The following is an 11,847-nucleotide window of genomic DNA, read 5'->3' on the forward strand; positions in this document are numbered from 1 at the left end:
GGTTTTGTTATCATGGACATACACTGAATGATAATTTTATTAGTGTATTATTCTCTAAAAGCAATAAGTCGAATTCTGCGCAATCTTGACAAACTGTGATTGTATATAAATTATGTTGCCTTCTGATTCATGCTAGCTCTGTTTTCGTGTTTCTGAATTTTCATCAGGAATTTAACAGCTAACGATCTCTTGGTTAAAAAGAAAAATATTCGTAACTGTTGGTTAAAACATCATCTGAGTCTCGTATTATGATTCTGAAGTTTTCTTCAGTGTTTTAAATGAAAAAAGTTGTATGTTGATATTTGGATTAAGAGTTCTTTTATTGTGTGCTAAACATTTATCAATAAAATTTTGTGCGTTATTCCTGCCCAATAAATTTATAATTTGCAGTTTTCATTCCATTCCACCCCTCTCTCATTAGTATGATAAGCCACTTGTTTTAAATATATTATCAAGGATAGCTTTAGATCGCAGTATCGTTCGATTTACATATAATGCAAGATATTGCTGTCTGGAAAGTTGTTTTAGATCCATATGAAATTTAAAAAAAGAAACATAGTGCCATCTTCCGAAGTATATCTCGAGGTGCTGTAATACTCCGTATATTGAGATAGTTACAAGTAAACGAAAACGCTCATGTGATTTGGTAATTCATGTGGCAGGTATAAACGTTGAGACTAGATAATGTGTGTGAAATCTTATGGGACTTAACTGCTAAGGTCATCAGTCCCTAAGCTTACACACTACTTAACCTAAATTATCCTAAGGACAAACACACACACCCATGCCCGAGGGAGGACTCGAACCTCCGCCGGGACCAGCCGCACTTGAGACTAGAATCTCGTTTCCAGTCCACTTTCAGGAAACATCAGTCTCTCAGCTTACGATTTTTTAATGTCTCTGTACAAAGATATACTGCTTTACAATTTCTCTATATTTCTAACTTTTTTTGCTTTACCCTCCTACTTGTTAGTCTCCTTTCCCATTTCTCCCACTAACCATTTCTCCCCTTCTACTTTATCATGTTTTTCGTTCTATATTGCTGTGGCCCTGCGCATCTCTCTCAGACTGCTTTTTTCTCTCTCTCACGCCTGCGCTGCCATTCGAAGACTCCTTCTCAGTCAGTCATTGTTAGCTTCCTCCCTATCGCTTTCCGTTATCCACTCTTTTCTTCTTGTGTAACCCTCTGATTTTTGCATATCTTACCTCTCTCCCACTTCTCTTTCTCTCTGTTTGCTTCTGTACGTACATGTTGCTGTGGTCAGCATATACACGCACACATGGCGTATAATGTGCATTCCAAGTTTCCCTGTTTGCCTGTGTTAAGCAAGACTGGTGATGGTTACTTATTGTAATGTTATTGGATCCATTGAGAATTTTAAGGTTAGATTACGTGGTTCTGCAAAACGTCGATAAAAAAAGGATGAATGTAAACTTAGACACGAATTCAGTTAAAAATCTTTCACTATCACGGCACAGACACAATTTTATTCACAAAAACTGGATACAAGCAGTATACAGTATAAATAGACTCGTGTGATGGATAGTCTGTGAACTCTGTACTGTGGGTTCAGGTAGACACTGTAAACAGAACGACAGCACAGGGGTAGACGTCAAGGGATTAGATATAGCTGGGTTTATTGACAGAGGGTAGTTCGCTGCTTGTTGCAGGGCAGAGGGCGGTAGGTTCCAATTGGTATGTGCCCAGAGGGGTAGGCGGTGTTGTTTACATTGACATCGGGGTTGAAGCTACCGACGCCGAAGTTCACCCTACCCACTCCAGAGTCGCTCGATGCGCCTGGTGAAGGATAGTGCTTGTTATTTACATTGACCTTGGGGTTGAAGCTCTCACCGCCGAAGTTCACATCCCCCACTCCGATATCGCGTCTCTCGTTAGGCTGGTGTTGCTGGCGCTGCTGTCCGGTACTGCCGGTGCTGGGATTGGTGGGCACTGCAGTAGGAAAGGCGGCGGCTGCCGCGCCCAGGACCACCACGGCGAGCACCTGCGGATCAACAGGTACAGGCTTAAAGCCGACTCACACCGGATGTCAGAGTAAAAGGGACGGAACGCTAGGTGAGGTCACGGTCAGAATTTGGTCTGATCACGCTAGACGCAATGTGAGCTCAAAGTCACTTCACCTTACCCCAGTGTGGGGAGGTCAAAGTAAAGTTATGAGATACTATCTGTGACACAAAAAGTCGTAGTGTAAAATCAGAACAAAGGGGCAACCAGTAGTAATGTTTATTACCGTCAAAAGAAAGCTTTATAATGTATGATCTATTTATAGTTTGTATGGTAAACTGATCAAAATTGGAACATCAGGGGAAATTTCGTCCGAACGTTTCGAAACGGCTACATTTACTCGCCAGTGAAAATATATATACCTGTAAAATCATTCAACAATATAAGCCATATTTGAGGCTGTTTACCCTGTTCATTGTACTTAGTTACTTATTTCTAAATACCAAATGACGTAAAATACGAACATACTTTCTCCTTCACTGGAGACGAGTTTTTCACGATCGGAAAAGGTTATTTCATGAATATTATTTCGTATCTTCTCTGAGGAAACATGTATTTTCACTCTCGGCTACTTGGCCTTCTTTGTACAAGAACACTCATAGAAAAAACATCAAAGGCGTCATGGAACATTTGCGCTGCATCACAAAAGCAAAGCAAGAGAATCCAATATAGATTCAGATGAAGCAAAAACACGAAGCTCAGAGCTGTAAGAGAGTGCAGCAAAAGTAAGTTAATTTATGATGTTAGCAGACGACGGCGGCAACGTCAAAACTCTCTTCCCGGTACATCTTGACTCTAATGCCCTGTCCGTCCCGTACTGTACTACTGACTGCCTGAATGAAGCCTTACATTTGAAAAACATTGTGGAAATTACAGACCAATCGCTCAGTACCAGAGCATTCCATCAAGTGTGAATCTACGTTTACCGTAGCCTTCCTTCATGTAGAAATGCCACTCAGTGAAAACTATTCTTCTGACTGTTTTTTTTTCTCATGAACAGTATTTTAAAGCTTCAGTGCATTTAAAGAAATGCATAATGCAACCATTAACGGCTTTTGTAATAACTGTTTATTCTCCAGCAATCGGTTTCAATGAAGCAATCGTCTCAAATAACGAATTAACTCTGTATGAAGTTAAAAGAAAGTTATGTTAACATTTTCATTTGCAGCATGCATTGCGAATGTTTTTGTGTTTAACGTTGAAACAGTAAACAATTACTTAATCGATGCCATAGATCATTCCTTTACATTGAAGCAATGTCTATCAATGACCTGAATTCAGTCTCATGACTGAACCTAATTTTCTGAGAGTAAAAGCATATCACGATAGCTCTTTGTCATACTGGAGCACCATACTAACGTTCAATTTCTGCTCATCACATTGTGATTTTCAGAATTATAATTGCACTATGCATAGAGTGTCACAGAAATCGTACACTGTCATAAACCAGGCGTCTTTCCTAATTCTGTATTCAAAATGGTTCAAATGGCTCTGAGCACTGTGGGACTTAATATCTGAGGTCATCAGTCCCCTAGAACTTAGAACTACTCAAACCTAACTAACCTAAGGACATCACACCCATCCATGCCCGAGGCAGGATTCGAGCCTGCGACCGTAGCGGTCGCGCGGTTCCAGGCTGAAGCACCTAGAACCACTCGGACACCAAGGCCGGCTTCTGTATTACAAACATAAATCTGTGGTACACAAACCAAGTAGTCAATGTAAATTTGAAAACTGAATATATCACAGAATAATGTAGATAGAGAGGTACAAATTGACACACATGCTTGGAATGACATGGGGTTTTATTAGAACCGAAAAACTACAAAAGTTCCAAAAATGTCCGACAGATGGCGCTTCATCTGATCAGAATAGCAATAATTAGCATAACAAACTAAGACAAAGCAAAGATGATGTTCTTTATAGGAAATGCTCAATATGTCCACCATCATTCCTCAACAATAGCTGTAGTCCAGAAATAATGTTGTGAACAGGACTGTAAAGCATGTCCGGAGCTATAACGAGGCATTGACATCGGACGTTGTCTTTCAGCATTCCTAGAGATGTCGGTCGATCACGATACACTTGCGACTTCAGGTAACCCCAAAGCCAATAATCGCACGGACTGAGGTCTGGGGACTGGGAGGCCAAGCATGACGAAAGTGGCTGCTGAGCACACGATCATCACCGAACGACGCGCGCAAGAGATCTTTCACGCGTCTAGCAATATGGGGTGGAGCGCCATCCTGCATAAACATCGTACGTTCCAGCAGGTGTTTATCAGCCAGGCTGGGGATGATGCGATTCTGTAACATATCGGCGTACCTCTCACCCGTCACGGTAGCAGTTACAAAATCAGAATCACGCATTTCCTCGAAGAAACATGCCCCGATAACGGTAGATATGGTAAATCCAACCCATACCGTGATTTTCTCGTCGTGCAATGGAGTTTGCACGACAGTTCTAGGATTTTCGGTAGCCCAAATTCTGCAGTTGTGAGCGTTGACAGACCCTAGGAGCGTGAAATGAGCTTCGTCGGTCCACAACAAGTTACTCAACTAATCGTCATCTTCCACCATGTTTTGAAACGCCCACACCGCAAATGCCCTCTGCTTCACTAAATCGCCAGGTAACAGTTCATGATGCCGATGGATTTTGTACGGATAGCATCGGACGGTACGCCTCAGTGCCAACCAAACAGTAGTGTATGGAATGCCGGTGCGACGTGCGACTACACAAGCGCTGACTCCCCCGTGCATGGACGAACCCGCTACAGTCTCCATTTCTTCCTGAACTGTTTCAGCAGCATTACGCCTTGTACTCGGTCGGCCACTACGGGGTCTATCGCCTAAACAACCCGGGGCTTCGAACTTCTAAATCATTCTCGCCACAGCTGCATTTGTCAACGGACCTTTACCCGTTCGAATCCCCTTCCTATGGCGATAGGATCGTAACGCTGAACTAGCACATTCCCCATTCTGATAATACAGGTTCACCAAAAGCGCCTTTTCAGGTAACGTCAACATGCTGCGACTGCTGGCGCATCTGATTCTATCTCTCATTACAGCTCCTATCATACACGATCGTCTTGCGTAGTCACTGACGTTTTGCTGTCCAGCGCCATCTGTCCTACATTTTGTGAACTTTGTTTGTTTTGGTTCTAATAAAACCCCATGCCGTTCCAAGCATGTGTGTAAATTTTTACCTCTCTATCTACATTATTCCGTGGCTTATTAAGTTTTCAAATTTATACTGACTTTTTGATCACCCGGTATATCTCTATCAACATGTATGGAGCGATCTGAAGTTTAACGACCATATAAAGTTAATAGCGAGCAAGGAAGGTAACACACTAAGATCCATTAGAGGAATGCTTAGGAAATATGGCCCATCAACAAAGGAAATAGATTCGGAGACACTCGTTCGGCCAATACTTGAGTACTGCTCGTCAGTATGGGATCCGTACCAAATTGACAGAGGAAATAGAGAAGATAAAAAGAAGCAGCTCTTTGTGGTACGGGTTCATTTAATAAGCGCAAAAGCATTATGGAGATCTTTAGGGAACACCAGTGGCAGACGCTGCAGGAGAGGTGTGCTGCATCGCTGTATAGCCTCCTATTATAGTTCCACATATCTAGTGAGAAGACCATCAGGATAAAGTTGGAGAGATGGGAGCCCGCACGGAGGCCTACCGACAATCATTCTTCCCCCGAAGTGTATGTGACTGGAGAGGGTAAAGGCGGTATTCACCTGGAACGCAAAGAACACTCTGCTACATACCGTAAGGCGGTTGCGGAGTGTAGCAGCAGATGTACTACATATTTAGTACCTTTCATATTCATTCAGAGACGAATACTATAATTATGTATAATGATGTCATTCTTGTTCACTACTGCGTAAGATATTATAAGCCTAATTTTACCTACTCAACTGTAAGAGGTGTCTATGCAACATAAATCATTTAGAAATATATGGTGAAGCTTACTGTGTATTGTACTAGACGGTTTGTCCCATTCATTTGCATTCACAGTGGCATGCGATAATAGCTACTGCTTGTTCAGCACTGAATAATCTCTGTGTGGGGGGGTTTGGTTGGATCAAAAATGGCTCTGAGCACTATGGGACTTAACTTCTAAGGTCATCAGTCCCCTAGAACTTAGAACTATTGAAACCTAACAAGCCTAAGGACATCGCACACATCCATCCTTGAGGCAGGACTCGAACCTGTGACCGTAGCGGTCGCGCGGTTCCAGACTGTAGCGCCTAGAACCGCTCGGCCATGCCGGCTGGCGGGGAGGGTTAATAGGGTCCTATCCGATATTATATAGAATACATAGAAAGAAAGATCCCTTATCATTTAGCTACAATATAGCAGGTCAGCAACTGTAAGCAGTTAATTCCATAGATCATCTGGGAGTAGGCAATAGGAGTGTTTTAAAATGGAACGATCATATCAAGTTGATTGTCGGTAAAGCAGGTTCCAGACTGAGATTCATTGAAAGAATCCTAAGGAAATACAATCCAGAAACAAAGGAAGCAGGTTAGAGTACACTTGTTGGCCACTGCTTGAAAACTGCTCACCAGTGTGGGATCCATACCAGACAGGTTTGATACGAGAGAGAGAGAAGATCCAACGGCGAGCAGAGCGCTTCGTTAGAGGATCATTTAGTAATCGCGAAAGCGTTACGGAGATGATAGATAAACTCCAGTAGAAGACTCTGCAGGAGAGACGCTCAGTAGCTCGGTACGGGCTTTTGTTGAAGTTTCGAGAACATATCTTCACCGAGGAGTCAAGCAGTATATTGCTCCCTCCTACGTATATCTTGCGAAGAGACCATGAGGATACAATCAGAGACATCAGAGCCCACACAGAGGCATACCGACAATCCATCTTTCCACGAACAATACGAGACTGGAATGGAAGGGAGAACTGATAGAGGTACTCAAGGTACCCTCTGCCACGCAACGTCAGGTGGCTTGCGGACTATGGATGTAGATGTAGATGTAGATATTAGCGATAAGAATGAATATACACCTTTGTTAGGCTTTCTGGCAGATTAGAACTGCGGGCGACTACAAATGTTGGCCGCACAGTAATTCGTACCCGTTTTGGCTTGTGTTGCGAAAATTTACCCCAAGGAATGTATTGTGGCTGAGTTTGGATTATTTGACATTTACTATTTTCGATGATATTTTTTTTATACGCATTGTCAGACTCGTTCATACAATCATATGAATAAATACTTTTTACATCCCCTACTATTGTAAATTCATACACCCTAAGGAAAGAAGAGAAGGTAGATGTTAAATACATGTTCCGACAAACAAATGATTAAAACTTCAGAAAATAATTTAAGATTTCTTCAGGACAAAAAGCTTGAGAAATTGAGCAGTCAGTCACGCACCGGTCCACCTCTGGCCCCTATGGAAGCAGTTATGAGGCTTGTCAGTGATTGATACAGTTGTTGGATGCCCTCCTGAGGGATACCGTGCGAAATTCTGTGCAGTTAGCGCATTAGATCGCCAAAACCCCAAGCGGGTTGCAGGGTCTGCCTATAATACTTGTAACGTACTCACCTGGAGAGAAATTCCGTGACCTTTCTGGCCTAGGTCGGGTTTGGAAAGCAAGAAAAGAAGCATTAGAAACTCTCTGCTGAAAAGTAAGCTCAGGTTGGGTTCCCACGAAGGCTAACAAAGCGAGGAGCAGAATATCCCAGACGTAACGTTATGCTCCAAGGGTATCGCGGATGACATCCAAAGGCTCCCTGCTACCAAAAGAAATGTCACGCCACACCATTAGCTCTGCTTTTAGGGTTGTGTGGCAGGCGACAGTCAAGCTGCTACCCCACCGCTGTCCGGAACGTCTCCAGACGCATCTTCGACCTTGAATCTCATTGGCTGGAGCAGAACTGTCTTCAGTTGTTCGTCCCGTTTAAAACTGAACCCCGAGGGATAGCAAAGGATTCAACAAATCACGTCACCATGTTCGAGAGAACAACTTGGTAAGTCGTAGAATTCTCCTTCTGGTTTGCTATACTGTTACAAGTATTTGAATTGCCATCAGTGTGAATGAAGTTGGAATATATTAACGGAATATATCTTTTACAATAGAACGTGTTCTAAGGTAAGATTTACCGGTTACGATGAAACATGACCATTTACAATCTGCATCACATATATGCTCCAGGTAAGGCCATTGGTAACCTTTTAACCAACCGTCATACGACTGACGTTGCCGTGAACATATTAAAATATTTTTTTACGTCATTCAAAATTATCGGATGCTTTAATGGAACGGCACTGACCGAGGTAGTGGTACAGTGATTGTAACAGTGGAACCGCTGTTCAAATTGCGGTCCAGACGCCAATATTGTTTTCAGAAGGTTCCCTAATACCACTTAAGGTAAATGTCAGTATTACTTCTTTCAAACAAACACATCCGATTTCCTTTCCCACACTTCCCCCATTACAACTTGCGTTCCACCTCTAATCGCCTTTCAGTAGATAGGACACTATAGCCCAAAATTCCTTCCTTCCTTAGAAAATAACTTTGAAAATGTCATGAATGATATCGTTTTATTCTGCGACAACAGCTTTCTCATTGCTTCTATTTAATCATACTCTGAATACTTTGTGGAATGTGGAAGTGGTTTACAAAAATGTACAGAGATTATAGTCTATGGGGCATACGTTAAATAAATTTATCATCGATCAGAAATCATAAACAGAGTTGTCATAAAGATGAAGCGGTCTTATTCATCATGCTACAATACAACTATTGTGGATTCGCACAATACAAAATATTCCACAATATACGCAATCGTTTCATTCATTAACTTTATTGCGAAAATCACTTTTCGGACTGAACACGCTAACGGCTACCGGTTAACGTTATAAGCTGATGGAAAAAGAGAATGCATTTAATTTAGTGGTCTGCATTGGCACATATTAAAACAATGGTAAAATAATGCTAGAAAGTAAATCTACTAAATAGAATATAAGAAAACAGTGAGAGGCCATTGACTGCTTCCATTGGTTCCTCTGTATGGTGCAGTGTACGGACCAAAGTAATATATCTATTAGAAACCAGAGTGATGTGAAAAAATTATGTTCATTTTCTGCTTGGAGAGCATTTGACTAATTTTATATAACGTATTATAGTCCGGTTATTGGTGGAAAGATAGCTGTCGAAATTTTCTTCTTATTTTCCTGTAAATATGGTGTTGTAGACGTATGATAAAGATTAAACCGACACATCAATTAAGAAATGAAAACTTACTGAACATAGTGGATGAGGAACACAGCCGTTGAGAACAACTGCCTCGAGAAGTGCAATGGAACCATTGTATACAGGAGTATCTACAGTTATCTGGAAGGATAAAAGAACGATCGCTCGGCATAACAGTCTCCCTAACGCCCGTCTTCCTATCAACTCTTGACGACCTAATAAGCTCGGTTGTTGTGACGTTACTGCAAGGGAGAAGTAGTCCAACAATTAAGCACGCAGTCTCGAAAGGCCATTCTTTTTAAATAAAATTCACTATTTTGGGGACTATATTTGTCAATGGACGTATGTAATTCAGGGCACGATGCAATTATGTTTAAAGGCGTTTGACTAGATTATGGAATATTGGAATGACAAAGTCAGTTAGTTATAATGGACAGCCTAAGTTAAAAAAAACAAAAATAAAATTATGTGTCCATAAGAGATATGTAACAGGCCAACAATAGTTTTCAATACGAGTGAACGATTCATCAGATATGTCAGCAATACTGCTGATACACACGGAGGAAAATATTGCCTTTGGATTATTCAAGGAAAATGCAAAACTCCTTGAACAGAATTACCGCTTTGTCCCTAACAATAACTCTAAAGGAGGAAAAATACGTGATGACGCCCAGAGGAAACTTAATAATCTGATAGTATTACATTATAGTATCAGCGGTATGGTATGTTGCTTATATCGCATAATACCTGGCAGGACACTATGAAATAGTACGAATGGACCTAATACCCAAACTCAGAAGCAAGGTAGGCAGATAGGACTCTCAGCTTCGTTAAGAGGGCCCGCATCTCGTGGTCGTGCGGTAGCGTTCTCGCTTCCCACGCCCGGGTTCCCGGGTTCGATTCCCGGCGGGGTCAGGGATTTTCTCTGCCTCGTGAGGGCTGGGTGTTGAGTGCTGTCCTTAGGTTAGTTAGGTTTAAGTAGTTCTAAGTTCTAGGGGACTTGTGGCCACAGCAGTTGAGTCCCATAGTGCTCAGAGCCATTTGATCCATTTCGTTAAGAGGATCCTGATAGGTGAGTGCAGCATCCATGAGAATCTAGCACAGATACTCTGGGAAAGTAATGAAAATTTAAGGCCAAATGTAGTTCTTGTAAAATGCCGAGAAGTCGTGTTTGATGCCTAATGGGCAACAAAAAGCTGTCTCTATCGTACGCCTTGTGCAGGGATTGGTAGAAAGGTCAGGGTGCGTAGCGATGTGTAGAGAGTTGGGGTTGGGTTGTTTTGGGGAAGGAGCCCAGACAGCAAGGTCATCGGTCTCATCGGATTAGGGAAGGACGGGGAAGGAAGTCAGCCAAGCCCTTTCAAAGGAGCCGTCCCGGCATTTGCCTGGAGCGATTTAGGGAAATCACGGAAAACCTAATTCAGGATGGCCGGACGCGGGATTGAACCGATGTGTAGAGAGACAGATTCATTTTCTCGCCCCTTCATGCGAGATTGGATTTGAAGAGAAAACGCTATTCTTATTTTCACCCTCCGGATTATAACATAAAGTGACTAGCGCTGCATACGTGTACCAAGCGGGAGTTGGGTTAGTGTATGGACGGACTCGAATAAGAAAAATCCATGCAAATTAAAAGTGTTTGCCGGACGGGGAATCTAACCCAGAACCTTGCCATCCATGTATCAATGCTCTTACCAAGCCATCCATAGAAGTCTCACTACCCTCCCGCACTGTTTCAAATTTGTAAGGATATCTCTCCTAGACGCTCTCTTGCATACCTCGGTGTACGTGCATTCTGGGAAGAAAATACTTCATGGAGAAATGGGTTATTTAAAGCCCACGGATTGTTTGTGGAATGAAGTATGCGTGTAGGTGTAAGAGGGGCACTAAAGGGACCAAAATGAATGTATATAGAGACTAGAATACGTTAATTATATTATGATCGTAGAAGTGGTATACTGGTGTACTCGGACATGGCAAGCCTGACGAGTAATAGGTAAACATGACAGCCACGTAAGAATATTTGGACAAATGATATGTATGTAAATTTAAAAAAAAGGTGAAATGCGATTAGAAGGACTAATAGAAAAAAAGCAGAGGGATTCCTCCAACTGAAGGTTAGTAACAACAAACCGTCGCATACTTACGGCTTTCATATTGGCTTGCTGAGAATGTGTGGCGGCTAGAAACCTGTTGGATCACCGTGTGTGTCTTTCTCTGGAGGCGTCTGCTCTTTTATACTCTTTCGGCCGCTTGCACTGTCCTCAGAATGCTGATTTATCTCCCCAAATCAAAGGCCGGCAGTTGTGGCCTTTGTGTGCTTTACTTTCCGCCCTCGCCGCTTCCTGGTACTGCGTTTGCTCCCGCGTTTCCGCATGCCGGCACTGAACAGTGTAACTGACGGACGCCATACGTTCTACGGCCGCATCGAGGAAGAAGAACTGTACAATGTGTGTGTCAATAGGGAGGTGACGCAACACATATCCAATGGAAACAAATGTAGTGCAGTTAAAGCAGCTATTTGAAATCAGTGATGTCCTTAGGTTAGTTAGGTTTAAGTAGTTCTACGTTCTAGGGGACTGATGACCACAGTAGT

The 11,847-nt window shown here is 42.4% G+C and overlaps 1 protein-coding gene across 1 annotated transcript; it reads right to left on the bottom strand.

The window, feature by feature from the left end:
- Nucleotides 1-1,468: 1,468 nt before the first annotated feature.
- On the bottom strand, nucleotides 1,469-11,446 carry LOC124712002. Its single transcript, XM_047242290.1, has 2 exons — nucleotides 11,399-11,446; nucleotides 1,469-2,003 (listed from the first exon to the last, which is right to left on the bottom strand). Exons 1-2 carry the CDS (start codon nucleotides 11,405-11,407, stop codon nucleotides 1,638-1,640), a joined length of 375 nt encoding a protein of 124 aa, XP_047098246.1. The 5' UTR covers nucleotides 11,408-11,446; the 3' UTR covers nucleotides 1,469-1,637.
- Between the last annotated feature and the right edge of the window lie 401 nt (nucleotides 11,447-11,847).

The sequence above is a fragment of the Schistocerca piceifrons genome, chromosome 8 (assembly GCF_021461385.2).
Source record: "Schistocerca piceifrons isolate TAMUIC-IGC-003096 chromosome 8, iqSchPice1.1, whole genome shotgun sequence".
Lineage (NCBI taxonomy): Eukaryota > Metazoa > Arthropoda > Insecta > Orthoptera > Acrididae > Schistocerca > Schistocerca piceifrons.